The following is a 23,428-nucleotide window of genomic DNA, read 5'->3' as shown; positions in this document are numbered from 1 at the left end:
TTAGGAGTTGCTGCAGAAACAGGGGTGCTAATAGCAACCACAGCTTAAAATGACTCTCCTGCTATGGTCTAGATAAGGGTGTCCTCCATATGCACACACATGAGACAGCACAAGAAGGTTCAGAGACAAAATGAATGCATCATGAGAGGTGTAACCTAATCAGTCGTTCAATCCACTGATAAAGATTAACTGGGTGGTAATTCTTGGGAGGTAGGGTGTGGCTGGAGGAAGTAGGTCACTGGAGGTGTGCCTTTGGGGTTTATATTTTATCTCCTGGCTGTCATGTCCTGAGCTGCTGTCCTCCACCACACCTTTCCTTCCACCATGGTGTCCTGCCTCTCCTCAGGCCCAGAGCAGTGGAGTTAGCTGTCTATGGATTGAACCTCTGAAACTGGGAGCCCCAATAAACTTTTCTTCTATTTTGTTTTTGTTAGGTATATTGGTCACAGCAATGAAAAAACTAATAACCTCCCTGCCACCACCCCAAGCCTGGAGGTATTCCAAGGATATTAACGTCTTAGTATAGTTCATCCTCAGAATGATTTTTATGAGGAAGGACTGCCATCATTTCCACTTCACCTCATGGACACTGAGGACCTGCAGAGATCATGTTCCAATTGTTATTTGGTAAGGACCCTTTTACCCTTGTATTTGATACCCTTCAGAAGACTGGCCACATCTACCATTTTCATGTGGGAGAGACAGTATGCAGCTCAGGACTGAGCAAAGATGTCCCCTGGGTGGGAGGAAAGAACATTAAAATGTCTGCTCATTTATCTAACTAAACAAAATAGAGAAACAAAACATCATAATAGCTACTCTTTGGGTTGGTCCTGTCCCTCTTGCTGGGTCCAAATCTCAGCTGATGGTGTCTCAGTAGAAGGCACAACATGGCACAGTGGTTGGAAACATCCATGCTAGTTCTATGGCCTTGCATACGGGCACCTGTTGCTGCTGATGTGTGTCCCTGTGAGGTTTGATTGACACTAACTACTTTTAAACCAGCCCTCACAAAATGAACAAGAGAGCACTAATACTTCAAGCATGTCCAAAAGCCAAAACAATGGACCCACTGGCCCAGCTACCTAGGCCCAGAGCCATAAACATCAGCCACATTAACCAGTAAAAAATGGTGACAATACGCTCCAATCTAACACAGTCGACCACATTGCTCTTAATAAAGAGTGACAGTTATCATGAAAAATTGAAAAAAAAAATAAAAAGTTTAAAATTTTTAACCTGTAACATACCTTATTATTGTAAGTTCTACCTTTAGTGTACATCTATTTTATGGTGTGTGTAGTGTATTAGTATGCTGGTGTGTGTGTAATCATTGAATAGTGTCTCACCAAGTTAATGTCTACCCAGAACTTCTTAGTGACCTTATTCATAGGGTTTTTATGGACGTAATTAACATGACGTCACAGTAAATTAGAATGGACTCCAAGTCTTAATGATTGGTGTCTTTAGAAGAAGACAAAGGTAGGTAAAAACAGAGAGAAGATAGAACGTGAAGACAGAGGCAGAGACTGGAGTGTTGAGTCCAAAGTCAAGGAATGTCTGGGGCCACCAGAAGCAGGAGGTGAAGAAGGCTCCCCGTAGAGCCCTGGAGGAAGGCAGCACGGTGGCATGTGGGTTTCAGACCTCCAGGCTCCACACCTGAGAGAATACATTTTTTTTTTTTAAATTTAAGGCCACCGAGTTTGTGATAATTTGTTATAGTAGCCGCTATTGTTGAATGTTTGAGTCCCCTCTGAATTCAAATCTTAAAACCCAATGGCCACAGTGATAGTAAGAGAGGTGAGGCCTTTGGGGAGGTGATTAGGTCTTGAGGTGAAGTCCTCACGAATGGGATTAGGATTCCCAAAGAGGTCCCCGAGAGCTGCCTTGCCCCTTCCACATGAAAACCCAGAGTGAGAAGTGCCATCTACAAGGAAAGGCCCTCACTAGACCAAAGTCTTCCCACACACCTGGATCTTGGACTTCCTGGAACTCAGAACCATGAGCAGTACTTTTGTTATTGCAGCCCAAACACACTAAGACAGCAGCCCTAGGAAATTAGTACAGAACAGTCATAACATTATGAGAAGAAACGTCCACATGGAGGTGCCAGCTGGCACTTCATCCTGGTTGGTTGGGGAGACAGGGACGCCCAGAGGTTTCCCTGCGTATCCCCACAGTCCAGCTGAACCAGGCCTCAGTGTTTGCAATGGTCCTCCCTGCTCCACTACCAGCCCTCTTTTCTGTCTGACTGTCCTCTCTGCCTGGAAAGCTTTCTCCTATTCTCCCAAGTAAACCTTCTGTCCCTCTCAGCTGCAGGACACCTTCCACCTCTCTACTGGGCCTCTCAGCACTCTTCTTAGTTACTCAACACAGAGGGTCACTTCTGGAGAAACCTTTCTCTCCAGGACAACTGTGAAAGCTCCTTAAAGCACAAGGCCATGTTCAGGCTGCTCCCGTATCTGCCTAATCTGTCCTAGAACTTTCCAGAGAAAAGTCACCTTTACTGCCGTGACATGAACCTGGGGTGCAAGGAATGAGCGCCACAGGGCTCCATCTCTGGGCTGGTGCCAGCCACATGTGGAGGAAACCTTGCTGGACACACAGCACGCCTTTCAAGTTTTCAAGGGACAAGGAGCAAAAGTTATAGTAATTACACTTGGTAAAAAAAAAAAAAAATGTGGGGATCCAAAAAAAGATTTCTGTAGTACCAAATAATGGAATCATCTGATATAAAGCCCCATCCTTTAAGTTGAAAAGAAAATTAAAAACCTGAGTTGAGTATAATTGATTCATGTCTTTGCAGAAGACACATGAGGAAAGACAAGGCATTCTGTTTGGTTGGTGATATTGGTATCAATGCTCATAGCAGTTAGAAGCACAGGGCTGAAAATTAGTCAGATTTGGGTTCGATTTCTAGCTCTCTGGGTCTCAGTTTTGTCCTATGTAAAATAGCCATTATTAAAAGTCCTGTGCTAGGGATTTTTGGAAACAGGAAATTAAAAAATTAATATGAAAAATTTAACCCTGAGAGTGGCTGTAAAACTCATTAATTTTAATTGTTGTTGTTCCCGTTATCAGTTAGAGACATCATTGTCATCTTACTTTCAAGAAAACCCACAATAAGCCCAGGTTGGCCCCTGCTCGCATTCATTCTTTCTGTACTTGCTGGTGAGGTGTGAGACAGACCTGGGAGGAGACGGCCCCTGCAGGGTGACCTGGGAGCTCCTGGGATGAGGGGAGCTTGCACAGGGACAGGGACAGGAGTCCTCGCCCCTGGTGGGACCTTCTGTAACTGCCATCTAAGTTCACTCCTAGAGAAGGAATAGGCGCATTCTCATGTGACTTCAAAGGGCAGAGACAACATCAGGGATGAGCTCACAAGAGATGCAGATTTTGGATCTATATAAATTAGAGTTGGAGATCTGAACGACTCAAAGAAAAATTGTAAACTTAGTCAAGAGGAGGTGAGTGGCCAGTTTATTTTACTTCCAGGAAGTGTGCGGCCACCTGCCAGCAGCATTCCCATAGGGTAGTGGGCTTGCTCTGGGCCCAGGGAGTAAGTGCCTTCCTGGTGCTCTTCAAGCTCAGAGGTTCTTTCTTGTCACTGTGAATCCTGTGCTTCCCTCTGACGTTCCAGTTAAATAAACGAGTATTGCACATCTGAAGTTAAAAGCCAGCTCCCCGGAGACTCATCACCCACGTGAACTGGACTATGAAAAATATTATTTGTGTTTTACAGCCAACACTTCAGCAATGTTACTGAAGCTACATGATAGCTTCAATTGCATAGCAATGGTGTTTAAACCTTAACATTTAAAAACTATTTTTCAACCTTCACCTTTCAAAAAGCATATAAAACCATATTTTGCTTCCTGAACATTCAGTTTACTACATATTAGGTGTGTGTGAGCTGTAAACTGTTAAAATATAAAATAAAACAGTATTTGAAAATCATTTTTCCTACTGAGGTTTACATAATAATATAATATTTAGAAGTGATATTATTAATTGAGATCCAATAATATAATGTCAAAATAACTTTCAGTAATACCTCAAAATAGGAAATAAAGTAGGAATATACATATAATTCTTTAGAAGTTCCTTCTTTTATATTATGGATCAACTTTGTGGCTTAAACAACTCCATGGAGAATAAATTTGAAAAGCCAATTGAAAATGCAGTTCCTAATTTGGGTCCAATAGCTGTATTAAAAATATGCCATTTTATGCATTTTTTCTGTTATGATGAATAACAAAAAGAAAAGTTTTATTGTAAATCACATTTGCATCAATTGAGATTTCTTGTGGTATGTTTGAAAATTGCTTTTGAGATAGTGTACATCCTTCAAGACACACATCACCCTGAAAAGGGATTTACCAAACATATTAAAAGTATGCTGTGATTGCTATAATTTATGCATTATATTGGTGAACTGTCTTGGCCAACACTTCTCTTCTTTTGTAGACGAGAACACTTATTACATCCAAAGTATCTTTGAATATCAGTCTTGCTTTATGTTGTTCTAGTTACTTCATTAATTAGAATTTCAAAATAAGAATGTTATTATAAGACTCATCACTCCTGATGTCACTGATAACCGCTTCCACATAATTTAACTCAGAATTTATATTTGACTCACACGTTCAGAAATAGGAACAAATAGGACTCGATATTGGGCACACATCCAAAACCGTATTCGCTATGTTAATAGTCCTTAGGAAAGTCATGTTTGATGCAAGATGGCATACCATTACAAAATAAAGGCTTCTTAAAATCAAAACACACCTGTAAAGTTAATTTTATATGTATAAAAAACTATTTTCCCAGTGATTGCCAACTTTAAAAGAGAAGCTGGATTTACCTCCTCTTCGGTAAAATACTTCTGTGTGCCCTCTTTGTTGGTGTGTATGATAGGGCAGTTAACAGCACAGAAGACCAAAGTTCTGCCTCAAATCCTCATGAGCCAACCATCAACAAGAAAAATCCAACCTTGCAACAATCCTTCCATCCTGTGACTCAGACTAACTCAAAGCTGACAGGTTGTCTCTGGCTTAAAGTCCAAACGAATGAACAGAGGCTCTCCTGACTCCAAATTCTTATTTTAAAATGCCAAATTTACTTGAAAACTTCTGACTGAATAATATTATAGCTCCTTAATAGAGAAAAGATACTGGTCTTTAATAAGATAGACAAGCCGTGCACTGGAAAAGAACTAAACCAGCCAGCAGAGACACGCCTCTAGGGAGGCGTTAGTGCTGCTCACTCTTCCCAGCTTCTCACCCACACACCCGGCTCAGCCATTCATCCCTCCTCAGAAAATCACAACAGACCTTAATACAGCGTTTCCCTTTCCCTTTTAGTTTTGGTAAAGAAACAAAACACTCAAGCCAACACAGGCTGCAGAGTGGAGTGACTGGCCCGTGTGCCCTCCAGCTTCAAGGTGACCACCCCAAAGTCACATCACACCTCTTATTCAAGGGACAGCATGGGGGACACCAGTTTCCTCTCACAAAGGAGAAGTACTTCAAAGAAGTAAGAAAACTGTTATAAACCTGTGTTTGTAATGGTAAAGAGGCTTATGTGGCTTGTGGCTTGTTGTTTAATGATATGTCAAACTTCTAACACACTCTCCTAGGTACATGTATGTATAAATGTGTGAAAAAAGTCAAAAGGCTGAAAAAATCTAAATCTTAAGTCATCATGCAAAGTAAGTAAAGGTAAATAATTTTAAGAATTAGAAGTTAAGGCAATATTTGCTTATGAAGAATAAAAATTCATTTTAAAGGAAAAAGCACAACAATTTTATTGAAAGAAGAATTACATTTCAGATTTGAACATTAGATTTGGCATGTGTTTCCACTAAGAAAATTTTGACATGTTCCTTTGTTTAAAAAAAAAAAAAAAAAAAACTACAAGACATTATTATACTTTATGCTCCATTTTGTATAAAGTCAGATTTATTCACTTCTATATTGAGCCACAACAATCCAATTGCAGCTCTAGATGTGGCTCTATTTTGTCTGAATGCCTAAGCTTAGGATGGTGGTATGTGTTTTTCAGAATTCATACATTTTTAAGGCCAACATTTAGCATTCTTAAAAATAATGTTGAACTTGTAATTCTTGTAGCACTGATTTGCATATAAACTTAACACACACAAAAGATTCTCAGATTCACTCTAACATTTCTTGTTGGTGTTACTGTTTCTGGTTTATAGCAGGCACTCAATAAATATAAGTGACATAATCCATAACTCGAAAAGGTAAGAGCTATGCCGATACAGCAAAAGAAGAAAAAAGCCTATAAAAGTGACAGTAATATAAAATAAAAAGGATATGCCATTTAATAAAATGCATTTAATACACAGTATAAAACAGACGCAAACTTGCAGCTAGAGAAATAAAATTTTTGTCTCTCATAATCCAAATTTTCTTAATATGAAAATGTAAAGCTTTTTAATTAGAGATAAAATATTTATTCTCCATTGAAATATACAATGTTAAATACAAGCCAGCCAATTCAAGAATATATTTTTCTGTTTCAGACTTCTTAATGGCTTACTATTGTTGTATTTCCACATATTTTCAGTTGCATATTGAGAAAAAATTATGTGAAAATAGAGAGTGCAGAAGTATTTTTCAAAGAATATTCTAATGAAACATAATTAAGAATACTTAAACATTTAGGGCAAATTTCAGGACCAAGACTATAGAGACCGTTACTGACACTGAAAATCTAGAAAACCAGGACAGTGAGCATTGTCGATGCAAGTATATTTCTAATTTGTAGTCCTTAACAATAAGGATTTATTACAATTGAATTTTATAATGGAGGTTAGACCAAATATGGTATTTAGCAAGGATACTACAAGTGGGTTTGATCTATACTAAAGTATCTATCTCAGAGAATACATAAACGATAACATTCTGCTTTTTATGTTTGTAAAATTGATTTCTTCTTGCTAAAGAATGTACGCAAACTTCTCAATGTAATACACAGAAATCTGTGTTCTCTGTAAGTAAAAATTCCTTAAGACAAAATTTAAGTTTCCCACCAGAGTCAAGCTACATGCCCTTCCATAAAGATATTCCAGAAATTTGACATTTCTGTAGTACTTGCAGATGCAGATATGTATTTGTGGGACTCTATCTGCATAAAGCCAATGGCTATGAATAAAACATCATTTAACTCTACAGGGAGTCAATTGGAACCTCAAAAGTAAAGCATCACTAAATCCTTTGCCGCTGTTGGAAAAAACGAAAGTAAAAAAAGAGACACACTTCATAACAACAATTTCTTTAATATACTGTGTTCCAAGTTTTGGTTAATCCCCAAATTAGTTCATCCTAGCATTTATTCTCAAACATAGACCAATGAAGTTCACAGGGAATTTCCAAATTTATAATTTTTACAATAACTTGGGAGGAGCTATCTTGACACTGTGATAAGTGGAAAGACAAAAGGTGACAAAGGATGCTCCCACGGAGACAAAAGCATACCTCTTAGACCACGGCACTGGAAGCCAAGTGACACAACCTCTGCTCTCCAAGCCTCAGTTTCTACTGCATCACCAGGAGCTCCTCTAGATCTTACCAAATGGCTGAAACCTCAAGCCCCTAAAGCTGTTCCCATCAAGAGATCTCCATTTGTGTTCTGTTTTGAGATAGCGTCTTGCTGTGTTGCCCAGACTGGTCTCAAACTCCTGGGCTCAAGTGATCCTCCTGCCTGAGCCACTCGAGTCGATGGGACTACATGGGTGCACCACTGCACACAGCTCAATGATCGACCATCATTTCATGATATGGAATCACAACGTACTAGGAATCCACTGTGAATTCTCATGTCCCATATTAAATAAAAGTACAAAATCCAAGTAAAGCCAACTGTCTCATACTTAGCCAGTGACGTAAATGCTGAAGTGACATAAAAATATGTTGAATCAACACCCAGTTATAAAACCGTTTCCGACATCACAGGTATGAGAAAAAGGGTTTTACCCACCTGGGGTCTTTCTGAATGCTGTCGATGGACGGGGACCTGGCCAAGGTGCCTTCGGGCGGGAGGGCAGGGCCGGATTTGCTGTAAGGAGACTCAACAGAGGGACAATACTGCAGCTGTCGGTAGGGGTCTGCGTAGTTGGCGGCTGGGCCTGCGGCGTAGCTGGCCCTCTGGAAGGTGGCTGCTGTGGCACTCTGTGGCCCGTGCTGACTGCCTGTGCGCTGCAAGGGGACGGAGTCGACACCGGGGGAGGATGGGGCTAGGACAGGAAAGTAGGGACAAAGTAAAAAATTGAGGACCTGCTCACAGAAACGGTTAACCAGGTCTAGGCAGGGGGGAACATTACACACATAAAAAATAGGGGTTCGAAAGAATAAAAATAGTTAATCTGTCATATCTGAACCACATATTCAATATTATCCAGTCAAATGTAATCAGCATGCTACTTCAGAAACACACCCTACAGGAACAGGGCAGGGATCCACCTGTCACGTGTATATTGCTAACCCACATCCAAGGGTAGGAGCATCCAACTGAATTGTGAACTAAGCAGAAGTCTAGGGAACACTGTGAGGAAGGACAGCTATGACCTCACTACTGAAGTTGAGGTCATTTGGGACGGGGTCACTCAGGTCACCTTGCATTAGTATCATTAAGGGCTTGGGACAAATTCAGAAATGAATTAGTTTTCCTGAAGAGAGGAAAATAAGGAAGAGAGGAGGATGTGTGAGTGGGGTGCTGGGGGGAGAGGTAGGCTTGCATTTCCATAAGCACTATGTGCAGCGCTGTGCAGGGCTGCGCTAGTTTCTGTCAAGTAACTCCTACAGATGTTTGCAGGCTTCTTTCTCAAGTAGAGCTGTGTAGGAACAAATGCCTATGGTGTAAGGTAGGTGTGCAGACATGGGGGACGTCATCCCAACCACAAGGCAGACAGAATGATGGGCAGACTCAGCTTTTCAGAAGAGGACTTTACACCAGCTACTAAAGTCAGTTTGATGATTGCCAAACGGAATCTCATTTTTTAGTTTGCTTCCTAAGCTCTTTTTAGATCGTTTATGTGATTATTTTTATCTGGTTCTCAATATTTTTAACCTCTAAAGTTTAATTGATACATATATATAATGAAAATACCACTTTCGGACCAATACAACGTGACAGTGATTTACTGCTCCAACAGCTGACACCTGTGATCAGTATCAGCACACATGCTTTCCAGCACTATGAATCAGAATATCCTCAGATTATAGCCAGTGTCTAAATGTGACCATTGGTACCACAACCCTCTAAGTGGAATTAGATTCTAGTTATAAATCCCACTCCACAACTCTGACTTCTTGAGCACGCCTCAGAGCTTATTTTATCCTGTCTCACATTAGGCAATATATACCATACCATACACAAAAGACGCGTCGCGTTGAGAAAGTAACCATTAAAAGAGGCTAAGGAAAGGCTGGGCACACACTCTACTGCTTAGCAACATCCCCAGTCCTCCTCAATCTCTTTTAAAAGTTACTTTCAGTCCTTTGGGAATAAACCGAGGAGTGGGATAGCTGGGTCAAATGGTGTTCCATTCCAAGTTTTATAGGGAATCTCCAGGCTGCTTTCCATAGTGGTTGCACCAATTTTCAGTCCCACCAGCAGATCAGCATACTACAGTAATGCAGCCATGTCAATGTTTATAGCAGCTCAATTCACAATAGCCAAACTACGGAACCAATGTAGGTGCCCTTCAATAGAAGAACGGATACAGACAATGTGGTATATATACTCAGTGGAATCTTACCCAGCTTTTAAGAAGAGAGAAATTATGGCATTTACCAGTAAATGGATGGAGTTGGAGAATATCATGCTAAGCGAAATAAGCCAATCCCACAAAACCAAAGGACATGTGTTTTCTCTATTATGTGTATGCTAATTCACAATAAGGTGCTGGTGGGGGGAAACTAGAGAAGAATAGTGTTACCTTAGATTAGGCAGAGGGAAGAGAAGGGAGGGGAGGGGAGGGGAGGGGAGGGGAGGGAAGGGGAGGGGAGGGGAGGGGAGGGGAGGGGAGGGGAGGGGAGGGGAGGATAGGAAAGGTAGTAGAATGAAACAGACATTATTACTTTATGTATGTTTATATGTGACTATATGACCAATATGATTCTACAACATGTACACTCAAAAAAATGAGAAATAATATCCCATCTATGTATGACATATCAAAGTACATAAATGCATTCTATTCTCATGTATAACCAATTAAAACAAAATTAAAACAAATTTTAATTAAAACAAAAAATTAATTTTAAAAAGTGTCTTTCAATACTCGATCTTATAATAATCAAAAATTAGGTTACATGATAAAGTGACACAATAAAAACTAAAAAAAATTTAAGAAAAGTTTTCTAAATGAAAGTGAGTATATTCATAAAAGAAGTATTTTGAGATGGTGAGGGCTGTTCTGATATACAAGTTTCGAAAATAATTAGATCAGATTAATTTATATTACATACATAATCAGAAAATCTGCTTTATGTCTCTAAGCAATTTCTTAAGTATTTATAATTTCTCCAAAATACTACTAAGATGTCTAATTAAATTTCACATTTTAACAATTTTATACAACGTGCTTTATGTTATGGCTATGATCTAAAATCTAGGCAAATGAACAGATGTAAACAGAATTTCACTTTCTATTAGAGTTGTGTAGGGCGGAGTTGTAGCTCAGAGGTACCACACTTGCCTAGCACATGTGAGGCACTGGGTTTGATCCTCAGCACCACATAAAAATCAATAAATAAAATAAAGGTACTATGTCCACCTACAATTAAAAATATTTAAAAAAACAGCTGTGATAAGTTGGCCAGAAAACCAAGGGCAAAAGGAGAAAACTGAGCATACCTGACTTTTTTTCAGAGAAGTGGATTTTTTTTGGTTCAGGAAACTAAATATTAATGTTCAATCTTGCTGAAAATGGTTTTCAGAAAAAAAGCCCTCATCTTTACAGAAGTATTCATTACTAATACATTATCCACAATGGTTAACAGGAAAGGAGGACAGAGTGGTAAAGACCAGGAAATAACACTGAAGTCTAAAGAAATTTGTTACTGGTGTGTGTGTGTGTGTGTGTGTGTGTGTGTGTGTGTGTTAGGAGGAACAGTGATGGAACAATCTGAGTGCCTTCACACGAACACTCAAAGGATCATAAATTAAGAGACAATATAATATGACAGAAGGAGTTTAAGACAAACCCTACCAAAGAGCAGACCCCAAACTGAAGAATAGAAGAGGGATCAAAACGTGAAAATAGGGGCTGGGGTTGGGGCTCAGTGGTACAGCACTTGCCTAGCATGTATGAGGCACTGGGTTCTATCCTCAGCACCACATAAAAATAAATAAATAAAATAAAGGTATAAAAATGTGAAATAGGGTGTGAAGTTCAATTAGAAGGAAGCAGGAAGGCAAATCTCAGTATGAGAAAAAAGAGAGGGTGGAGCCGAGTTTTAAAAAGTTATTAGGTTCTTATCTGTCTTGGACTTTGGCCTTTTTCAGGGAAATGTCATCAACTCATGTACAGCTTAGCTTCTGAGTTAGAGAACTGAGTTCAGGTCCCATCCTTGGATAGTCCTTGGCATGGAACAAAGTAACAGAGCTCTCCACACCACAGAGCCAAAGTTGTCAAGAGAATCATGGCCCCATGGAATCCTGGTTGAAATGAGGGAGATCAGAGAAAATGTTAAATAAAGGAGATGCTATCATCACCATTACCAAGGCTGAAATCCACAATATCAGACAAAGGGACTGCACCTAGGGCAGTGGGCACAGGCCCTTGCCCTGGCCAGCCAGCTCCTTGCAGGTGAGTACTGTGGTCAGTTCTGTGTAACGGTGTGGACCCATGTTTCCTCCAACAACTGAGCAGAGGGTAAACATCATTCTTACTTACAGATGGGAAACTGAGGCACAGAGAGATGAAACCACATGGTGAGGTTTGGCTGAGACCTGGTAGGATGGGAAGTTAACCCTTGGGTTCAATCTGTCTCCAGAGTCTACACTTATATCCACCATGGCTGTTGGACCAAGTTTAAAACTTCAAAGATGCATACTACTGAATTATCTAATATGGTCTAAAAACTTAGAAAAAATTATGAGATGTCTAAAACTAAGGGAAATATCTACTAAAGGTAGAGAGATGGAATTACAATAGGAACTAATCATTGGAATATATAGTATTATAATGACCAAAATTATTACAAATTGGCATGTCATGTTCATTTACACAACTTTTCACTACACTGAATTTACTATGATATACAGCAGAAATACACAGGAAAACCACACCAAAGTTTTGACTTTGATGAGTGGCTTTTCAAAAGTATCATCCCAAATACATGATTGAAACTTCTTCTAGGTCCCAATAAATAAGGTAGGTGATGAGAATTTCAAAATAGAAAACCAGCATTCAAATTGGTGTTGCTAATTTGAAACAAATATGAGAATGATCCATGCAAGGAAGCAATGTAAAATATCAATATGTGTGTCAGGGACGTACATACATTAAAGAATGGGTTCTAAAACCATACAGAACAAAATGTGTGAGGATCAAACTGATCGCAAACCAAACATCAGCAATGTAACTATGTAATTCCTTATTTTTTTTTTAAGTATACATTAAAAAATTTTCCCATGACTTCATAGCATCATGGTTTACTTTGAGCACATGAAAAGTGTTAGACACCTAACATACAAAAATGTAAAATAATTGAGCTATTATTAGTAGTATTAGCATTCAAATGTTGAAACTGATGGTTTAGGGGACTGTACGTAAGGTATTGGGGTGAATGCTATAATGATTCAGCGTTCAACTCTCCCCTTTTTGGAGGATTTTTCAGGCCTTGGTGTGGCTGACACAAATCAGACTCATCATTAAGGATGATAAATAAATACTGTTGTGCTACTGGATTTTCCTTCAATACGTTTTCCCCTTAATCTCTGTCCAGCTGAACATATCTGTTATTTGAGCTTTGGAGCTCCGCTGACCTCCTGTAGAATGACTCCATCCAACAAATGCCTCATGGCAAACATCTGCAGGGGACTGGACTTCATCAGCTCTGCAAACATGCTCCTCCCCACCTGCTCTGCAAACAGCCTCCTCGCCTCAGTAAGCTCCTGAACTCCAAGGTAGGTGACTCTGCTCTCTCTGGGGACCCCAAGCAGGAGGCACTTCTGCAGCTGACTTGACACCAACATCACCTATGCTGTTCATGAAATTATCTGTCTGTTTTCTGTAGAGCTACACAAATAAAGCTCTAGTTTATCAAGGAAAAACAGAGAGATGTTCAATGCGTTATATTTGAAAGAGGAGGTGATGCATCTTTTAAAATAAAAGGAAACATTCTGCTGTATGAACGATGTATGGCTACAAACATTATTTACTGAAAATGGAGAAAAGCATGGGAAAAAAACCCAAGAATCTGGGTATACAGTAAAAATCTGTTGGGAGGAATGTAAAGTAGGGTTGAACAAAGAGGAAGCAAACATTTCTGTTTTTATATTATTTGCTTTGCTTTTATATATATTTACAAATATGGATAAATGTGAGAACATAACACATTTATAGGTGCTATCTTGGTAAATACAAAATAAGCATATAATAAGGTAATTAAAGAAAGCTCAGAAAAAAATGATGGCTGAAGTGACAGAATATGGCCTCCATCCTCTTAACATGGAAGAATGGACAAACTTTGGAGAGGGTGAAGGTGAAGTGTGGGGAGGGGAGGGAGCAGTGGGGCAGGAAAGACGGTGGAATGAGATGGACATCATTACCCTAGGCACTTGTACGAATGGTGTGACTCTACATCATGCACAGAGAAGTGAAAAGTGTGCTCCATACATGTACAACGAATCGAAATTCATTCTACTGTCATGTATAACTAATTAGAACAAATAAAAAAAAGGAGAGTTCAATCCCATCCTTCAGCAGATCCTTACAGCATGAACCTCAAGAGCCACATTGTCAGCGTCTTCTACTTTTCTGTACTTGGCACAGGCTGACCCTAAACTGACTGGGAAAATATTCAAGGGCAAATTTAACATAATCTTTCAACTTTACATATTATTTCTGTGGGCAGAAGCACTTAATGCATGATTATTAGTAGTGATGGGAAGATATCATTACTGTTGATATCGTTTTCACTGTTTTATTGAAAAAGAAAGTACTGAAACATCTGCAAAGGGCAAACATTCCCACAACAGTGGTTCTCAAACTGCACGTGAGGTTGTGCATATGAATATATTGTAGGTGTATTTTTTTATTATTTTTTTAAAACAAAAAATTTATTTGGAATTTCTTTTTTTAAATTTTTTAAATTATTTTTTAAATTTATATATGACAGTTTAAAAGAGAAAAATAAAATAAAAACCTATCCTGAACCGTTTCTACAGTTTTCTTCTTGTCATGTATTGCTTGAAGAATCTAAAAGTGTGGCCGTGCGTGTGGCACATGCTTGTAATCTAACCCCAGCGACTCAGGAGTTTGAGGCAGGAGGAACGTGAGTTCAAAGCCAGCCTCAGCATAACTGAGGCGCTATGCAACTCAGGGAGACTCTGTCTCTAAATTAAATATAAAATAGGGCTGGGGATGTGGCTCAGTGGTCGAGTGTCCCAGAGTTCAATATCTGGTATCCCCGCCCCCAGAAAAAGAGTTCATGTTGAGTTCTATATACATATGCTTTTTTTACATATTTAAATGTATACTCAATCCTGTATAATTTGATCTCCTTTAACTCATATTGTGTGTAATGAGAGTTACTATGGATGATGCTATGGTCATGCTTTTTCAACATTCTGAGCACATTTTCAGTTTTGAATGGGAATACAAGAAGGGTATAATCATCAGTATTTACATAGAGCTTCCTGTTGTTCTAGCCGCTGTGTAAGGAGCTTACACAGATTGTCTCACTTACTGTGCAAAACAGCCCAGGTGGCAGGTACCATTACACCTATACCACCTCATCATCTCCCAGGTGAGCAGGTGGGGGACCCACTGGGTGGAGCTGGGATCCCAACTCAGGCTGACTCCAGGGTCTGCCAGTTTCTCTCCCCTCTAATATACTGTTGAGCACAAGATGTGGAGGGTGTTCCCAGAATACAGCCCATGCACTTTGAAGGGTAATGTTTTTGACAGAAATGCCAAACAAGATAACAAATTAGTGAGACACACAGTGTGCCTGATCAAGTCCTATTACCTAGGTGACTTGCCCCACTTTAATATTCCTCAGAATCTATGTTGTGATTTTCTTTGGCTTCTTCCTTAGAAACAGCAAAAATTGACTCCAGCTGAAAACAGAATAGACCTGGATGAAGGTCCCTGGATAAAATTTCCCATCAAAATGGAAATGGAGGAGTGGGTAGAAAATGCTCATGTATCCAAGGTGGATTCATTTCTTTCACCTAGGGTGGGATAAAGGGGTCTCTGCACCCTTGCCACAGGACAAGAGGGGAAGGCAGGAAGTGGGGCTGCATGAGAAACACGAGCATGTTTCCTGATGATTCATGTGGCCTCACGGGAGGGTCATGTGGAGACAGAGCTGGGCGCAAGACCAGGTGGCTGAAGAACAGCATTAGCCCTGGAAAAAAAGTCTACTCTACCTTCTTAAGCACTAAATGACATAATATCAAGTACTTGACAGGATGTGGTTACGATTAAAAGACCTATTATATTCTTTATATATCCAAATGTTTACCTGCTAAATAAGAAGTCCCAAAGACACTCCCAGGGTGCTTAAGTGTTTGAGCAAAGAATCTTATTAACTGGCTGAGGCTCTGAAAATCAGGGACAGAGACTGGGATCTGGTAGATGTGGGACCAATGGTGCTGTGGCCCTTTTTATACTAGAAAGTAAACATTTCCATTCAAGTGAAACCATGATCTTGATCTTGTTCATTTTTCTAAAAATTTTAATATTTCCAAGAATTAAAACAGTCATATTAGTAAGTTCTAGAGCCTCTACTCTACTCTGATAGAAAATATCAGGTGTTGAGGGCAGAAGCCGCTATATGTGAGTATGGCTTCACAGGGGAGTGTCTTCTGGCCATGTCTTAACTCTTTCTAAGTTCCAACTTACAGTGTTATATTAAGGCCCCATTCAATGTTCAGATTGTCACATAATCTTTGGCTTTTATTCTTTTCAACATTGCTGTGCTTATTGGCATAACTCAAGGGGTAAAGTGAACTCCCAGGAGGTTGGGGTATGCCTTCTAGGACAAAGCAATGGTATCAGTTATGGGTACTCCTGGTTGGCATCAATCAACATGATCCTCAACATGCATTTGCACAAAATCATGAGTTTTCATGATTTTTAATTTTATCAATTAACTGCTCTGCCATCAGACACTTTGTCTTCTCTAAGGTATAAGTAGACATTTTATTTATAGCATCTTAAGTGAACTGATATAAGAAAACAACTGGGCAACTGGAACTTTTTTTTTTTTTTTTGAAGATATTTATCATTGGGCCCATTTAAAATTTTCAATTGGGTAATAATGTTTCCCTGACTTTTGGATTACAAAAGGCAGTGAATTTTTTTAGGGGGTGATGCGTATCAAACTCAGGGCCTGGTGACCACCGAGCAAGCACTCTACCACTTAGCGACACCCCTAAGTTACAAAACAGTAAAAATTGTAACTGAGAGGTAACAGAAAATCTTATTTGACTTATTCTAATGAGAAGTACTTGACCTTTCAGGTAGAAGGAACAACAATTAATACACTGTTCATAATCCACATTTTGTGGACTCAAATTACAATTTTAGTTTTGATACTCAATCTAATATTTATATATTAGTAAAGAATAAGAAAATTTTACACATAGGAAGGTCTTATGTAATCCAACTACAACTTCATCAAACATTGGCTATTTTTGCAGAGAATCAGGTTTTTTAAAAACACTTTCCCCACGTGGGCAGTTATTTTCACATTTCTTTTTCTTTCCTTGTTGCAATGCTCGTCACCCTAGGAAGATATCTGGTGGGTTTTCTCCCTGCAGCCTGTTAACCACAATTCTTCCCTCATTCCAGGCTGACAGTTGCCTCAGGGATGCTTGGTGTCACTTGTCACCCAGAGTCACATTTATCCAAAACAAACTCCCAGGACTGGCATCACAGCATTTGTGGGTCATTTTCACTCATTTGCAAAAACGCGTTCAAGGGAGTATCACAGTCAAATGTCTGTGTTGACCAAAGGGCTTCCAAGTTGGCCATCATTCACATTTGGGGTTTGAAATAGAAATCGTGGCTATTTAGTTTCTACTTAATAGACTTTTCCCTAAGGGATGCACGAGGCCCACACATTCCTTGTCCTGCTGTCCTTCTGATTGTACAAGCTCTGGTTTTGACAGTCTCACCTCAGAAGAAATGTGTGTTTCATCTAAACAGACACCTTCATTAAACTTGTGCCTTCTTGTATTTCACTGTGCGAGCAGTTGTTAGTACCCCAACACTGGGTTGATGCAAAGGCCTATCTGCCATTTCTGGTTCACAAAATCCTGCCTCTCCATCCAGGGACAGTGGCCTCCTTTGCCATCTCCCCAGCCCACTTAGTGGTCCTATAAGAAAGAAGCGGTCAACATATCTGGTGATGGGGCACTCTCTGAGACAGCCTGGTGACCAGGGACTACTGCTGAGTCACAAGTAACCCTTTCTCCTTCCTTTAAGGACACCAGATCCCTGGAGCCACCATACTGGCTTCTGACCCTCAATTGCTCTCCTTGGGCAGAAGCTCAGCTGCTGTACTTTGTCTCTACTCATAGAACTTCTGGGACCAGAGAGACTCGCAGAACTGTCCTCACAGCCTGCAGCCTCTGCTGGCCTGGGTGGGGGATTAACACATGTGGGTCGTGTTAATTAACACATGCAGGGGCTGGGTGAGCAGGGGCATGACAGGAGTTGGGACTGTGGAGGGGGCAGGAGACCCCCTTCAGCCCACATGCTCTCTGACACAGTCTTTGTCGACTGTGTGCCTGTCAAGCTTCATAAAGTGGCATTGATTCCTATGTAAACAATGACACCTATGTGTATGTTTCACCATCCACAAGCTGCAGAGGAGGAGTGAGGCTTGGGCCTCTCGATCCTCAAACATGGACCTAAATGTTCATAAATGCCTGTCCACGAGGTCCCTAACAGGATGGTTAGGCTGCTTTATGGTTTAAGAAAACCAGAGGAGTTTTCTGAGTGCCCAAAGGTAGACAGACTAAGTTGGCATCTGAGGTTTAAATTGTCTTCCTTAGAAAGCAACAGGCATGGACTTCTTCCTTACAGCAGCAGAGAAGGAAGGCAGAGAGAGGTGATGGGTTGAACCTCGGGACATGCCACCTGGGTCACTTTTCTTGGTGGGGAAGATTAGGGAACTTTAGCCTGACTCTTCTTTAATGTCTGAAGATGCTTTCCGGTGTCCTCTGTGTAGTCAGCTCTTGGCAAATCTCTCCACCCAGAGCAGTCTATTATTCAGAGTAGTTGGTGGTGTTTGGGGCCAGAGACTCCCAGAGATGAGGTCAGCATGGGGTTGACCAGGGGAGACAGAGACCAACCACAGGATCTCAGAGCAATGCTCAGGTGCCCCAGCCAGTAGAGAGTGCAGCTGCAGCGCTGGACAACAGCAGGTGGACAGGAGAAACACACACCTGCCCACGGCCAGGCTCTCCCTGTGAGCAGGATGGCCATCTTTAGGAGGCATGAGCAGAAGACCAGGGCAACGAGATCCTTCAATTTGTGTATAGCACAGTCTCGTCTTGAGTTGTATGTCATCCAGCACAAAAGCAAAGACTCACAATATGCTGTTCAGTGTTTTTATTAATACTTTGCCTTTGATTTTATCTGGGATATTCATTTATCCTTTAAGATTTACCATCCACTACCTGTTAATTTTTCATGTTCCTTCTCTGAAACTGAATGAAACATGCTCAAGGAAGGAAGAGATTCTGAGCTTCTTTGACTGTGATGGAGCACCTAGTATACAATGTGTCTTCAACAGTTCTTCTCAACCAAATGAGATCTGTTGAATATACATATGTTTTCATCTGTGAAGTTGAATGTTTTTAAATGACGATATTTACAAATGCAGTTTTTCCCAAGGCCAGGATTTGGGGCAAGACTATCTGGGAGCAAAGGTTTAAAGGCTGGCTCCACAAAACCTGTGCAATCTTGGTCAGATCACTCAACCCCTCTGTGCCTCAGTTTTCTGATCTATAAAGTGAGCATCATAATACCAAATCTGTTTTAGCATTGTTCTGGGGATTAGTAAATATGTTCAGAGCAACTAGAACACTCCTGAAAGTAGCCATAGTGTGAATAACCTCATTCTCTTTCTCATGCTTGATTCTATATCCCAACTCATCAGGTGTTAAGTGTGGAAGCATCTTATACCTGTCTTCATTCCTAAGAGTGGACTCACTGATGGGAAGCAACTGGCTTTCCATCTCCTTAGCCCACTCTCTCTAAGGCATTGTCTGAAATGCTTTAGGGATCCAACCAAAGGAACACTAGATGATGGCCCAGGACTTGGGAGCAGAAAGGTAAGACTCATTGCTCCGGTCACTCCATTACCAATCCAAGCTAAGAGCCAGGGGTCCTGAGCACTCAGGTCTAACAAGCCTTATGAGGACCTGTCCAGTTCTCCCATGGGATCAGGCTCTCCCCACCCCTGGGAGCCTCTTCAAGGTCTGCCCCAGTGGTCTCCAGCATTAGGCAAGTAGCACAGGGTATATGAAGGATAATCCACTAGATGTGGGAAAGCTACCTTAGAATTTCTCATTATAGCTATTTTATTGTTATTTCATTATTTTTAATTTCTACTTTTTAATATTAATTTTAGGTATATGTTATGCTAGATCGACTTTAAAATTTTACAGTATGGATATATATATATATATATATATATATATATATATATATATATATATCTCAAATATGCAGGCTCTGATAGAGATGATTTCTGGATTCAGAAAAATGTGAGAATATGAAATAGCTCAGGTGTGGACAAGGGGCAACCTGGGCAGGTACAGAGGAAAGAGCTTGTGGCTCCACACTTTAAGAATTTGAATGAGGTAGCTTCTCCTCCTCCACCTGTGTTCCCAAAAGACCATCTATGCACTTCATAGTATTGTGTAAACCACCAGATTTCCTTAAAATTCAAGGAAGGTCTCAAGTTCAAAGGTGCAGGCTGGCATGTGGCCTCAGACATCTGGATGTCACAACCTTGGTGGATCTCTGCCATGATTATTACTGGCTAAGCTCTAGGGCACACAGGTCTTCCCCTGGAAGTATTTGGAGGTCACTGTCACCTGCCCTCAGAGGCGGGAGAGGAGAAGAACATGGTTCACTCAGAAAGCTCTCTGTTGATGGCATACAGCAGGGGTCAGCAAAGTCCCCCTGCAAAGGGCCAGAGCCTAAATGCTCTTTACTCTTGGTTTTGCCAGCCCAAAGTCTCCTCACAGCCTCTAAACTCTGTCACTTGGAGCCAGACTGGCCACAGGGATACACAGGCGCAAGGGTGGGACTGCAGTCTGTGCTTTACTCATGGACACTGATATGTGACTCTTATGCCATCTGCACATATTACAAGTCATCATTCACCTTCTGATCTTTTCCAACCATTTAAACACAGAGTAGTCATTCTTTAACTCTTTTGAGTGCTGTTAAACCAGGTGGTGAGCTGAATCTGACCCCCAGGCCACCATTTACTGACTCCAGGCTTAGAGAAAAACACTACAGTTTCATTTTGTTTGTTTTCATAAAGTGTGAGCCTTATACTATCTTCAATGTGATATAGATTAATTAAGCTTTTTTTTATTATGGTAGTGGATTTTTCATGAATCCTCTAGAAGTTGATTAACAAGAGATAATTCTAACAGCGTACGCATATGCAACAGAGAATTAATAAATCTCTCTTGCCATCAGTTTTTATTCAAATTAGGTACTGAATGTCACTGAAATTGTTACTTCTCCTTGACAAGAAGTACACAGAAATAAGATTACCATAGTTGATTATATGCAAAAATAAAATGTTCAAGTAGTCCAACTCCAGACAGGAGTAGACCTAGCAGCTGAAGGTGAGAGAAATCTGACAGAAGAATAAATGGGTATTCTTTTTCATCTATACCAAGATATGTACTATTAACATGGGGCAGCATTTACGATGTCAGAAACAAAATAAAGAGTGTTTGGTGCCTTTCTTCCTATGAGACAGTGAAACACTATAATGTAAATATCAATAATCAACGATAAAAGTAGCTTAGCTGGTCTTGATTTCAAAACGTGTAATTTAGTATCATAATAGAGTTTAACAAAATTGCTACACTGCAGTTAGTGGCTACCAGACATTACAAAACTCTGAGGCTACACAGATCTGTTTGCCAAGTTTTGGACCAGATCCTCAGCTACTGTCAGCACTGGGGGACTTCAGAGGAAAGAAGAGAGCTACAGTTCTGCAGACCCGCAACATCCCCTTGGCTGTCCTCTAACACTGTAATCATGACATTAGATCAATTATTTTCTAAATAGCCATATACTCTGGGAAACCTTGTCTTTCTTCCTGTGGCCTATGACTCTGTACAATTCAAAACAGATCTAATCCAGGAGAGCTATAGAGTTGATTGAATCACACGCAACTGCCAGCACCAGACCTTTAAACAATGATTTCATGTGATTCAACTTATCACGTGTATGAAACAAAATACAAGTGTGCCTTTCAAAATATGCTACATTTTTAGTAAATATTTTTCCCCCAAGCTTGCCAAATAAGTAGATGACGCCATTAAAAAACACTTATGATCATCAGGCATTTGCATTTTATGTTCTCTGTAATGGCTATGTTTTCTTGGAGTTCTTATGTTCATTAGGTAGATTAATAAGGAGGTATGAAACATCAGTACTGCTTCTTTCAATATTCCTGCTTGACAAATCAGGCTTCCAATCCCCATTGTACTTCCGTCATTCATGGTATACACTGTTCGCTAACTTGAAGTCACATTCTGTTTATACCCTCGTTACCTCAGACATTGCTGGTAGGGGCAGGTGACAATGCTGGTGGGGAGCAGGTACACAGGCACACATGCACGCACACACGCACACGTTTCATTGGGGGGCAATGTTTAAGTTCCCAAGGAATCCCACCCCCTGTTGACTGGCAGTGGGGTCCTGAATACACACCTGTGCTCGTGCGGTAGGTGCCGGTGTGTGCTGGCGGCAGAGGGTCCCCCTGGCTCTGGCTGAGACTCCTCATAGGGGGCTTCTGATAGACGCGGTCTTCGTAGATGGGGTCTATGTGGTGTTCTGGGGATTGCAGGGCCCGCAGCTCAGGGCCCAGGTGCCCATGCTGGCTGCTGTATGAGGCTCGGGACCCAGCTGAAATAAATTAACAGGGGCACATTAAAGCTCAGCCAATATTCGCACCGAGTTCTATCCAAGAATATTTGAATTTGGGGAGAGACAGAATGTTTGCAATCTTCAGAAAACCAAACGAATACCATAAAATGGCAGCAACCCCTCAAGCTGGTCAGCTTATCGCGCCATTCAGCAGCCTTGATTTGCTCCCAGAGCTGATCGCTCTGAGGACGATAATGTTTCTGAGATAAGTCCACACTGAACAAAAATGGGGAAACATCAGTTTTCTCACAGCCTGATGAATGTAACTGGATTCTTCACCAAAGGAATCAGGCAGGCAGTGGATTCTAAAAACCTCTTATTACCCATAGTCCTCATACCCTAAATTATACAACAGAAATATCATAAGTGAAGAGGAAATGAAGGAGCCACAAAGGCAAAACCACCTTGATGCTGCCCCTAAGAAGTAGAAAGGAATTTGTTCCCATCAGCAGTGTTTCCCAAGACAATGAAGGAGTCAAAAATGTCTGGGCTGACAGCAGCCTGAGACCCTGAGAAAAGTAGACATTAAAGAAAAAGGTTTCTGAGTTATATTTTCTTTTATTCTTGATTCTCCAAACTGATGTATTTACGTTTAGCCAAAAAAAAAAAAAAAATATATATATATATATATATATATATATATATATATATATATATATATATGAATGATTGTCATTGACTGGTTTATTTATAAATTGAGGCCACGAATCATTTGTCTCTTTATCATTTGTGAGCCCTTATTTATGACACTTGATTGCATGTTATGGGGAAAATGCTGCTTTGAAGCAATATTGTAGACCAGGGAACCTGGCAGATGTTTCTTAAGGAAGGAAGCCTCTGCACACCCTGAGCTGAGCCAACAGATGCCGAGAGCCAATATTAGAGGAGAAATGTCAGGGGAACTGGGGCCTGAGATGGACTTGGGGAACCTAGAGAGACATGGTCTATCCATGACAACAAGAGAACAAAGGAGACTACAGCTGGCTTGAGAAGGACCCTTCAGTGAAATCCCCCCAGTGGGTACCCACT

General features: G+C 40.5%; 1 protein-coding gene across 2 annotated transcripts in view; it reads right to left on the bottom strand.

The window, feature by feature from the left end:
* The window catches only part of Ctnnd2 (catenin delta 2), a 356,516-nt gene extending 334,245 nt beyond the window's left edge, over nucleotides 1-22,271 (bottom strand). For both annotated transcript variants that reach the window (XM_027943890.3, XM_027943891.3), the window contains exons 1-2: nucleotides 22,184-22,271; nucleotides 8,005-8,260 (exon numbers count right to left, since the gene is read on the bottom strand). In XM_027943890.3, coding sequence (XP_027799691.2) covers nucleotides 8,005-8,260; nucleotides 22,184-22,256 — 329 coding nt within the window. In that variant the 5' untranslated portion in view covers nucleotides 22,257-22,271. The remainder of the gene's footprint in view (nucleotides 1-8,004; nucleotides 8,261-22,183) is intronic.
* Nucleotides 22,272-23,428: the final 1,157 nt, after the last annotated feature.

This window comes from Marmota flaviventris, chromosome 5 (assembly GCF_047511675.1).
Source record: "Marmota flaviventris isolate mMarFla1 chromosome 5, mMarFla1.hap1, whole genome shotgun sequence".
Classification (NCBI taxonomy): domain Eukaryota; kingdom Metazoa; phylum Chordata; class Mammalia; order Rodentia; family Sciuridae; genus Marmota; species Marmota flaviventris.
The sequence above is the reverse complement of the archived record's forward strand: the minus strand, read 5'-3'. Positions and strand labels throughout refer to the sequence as shown.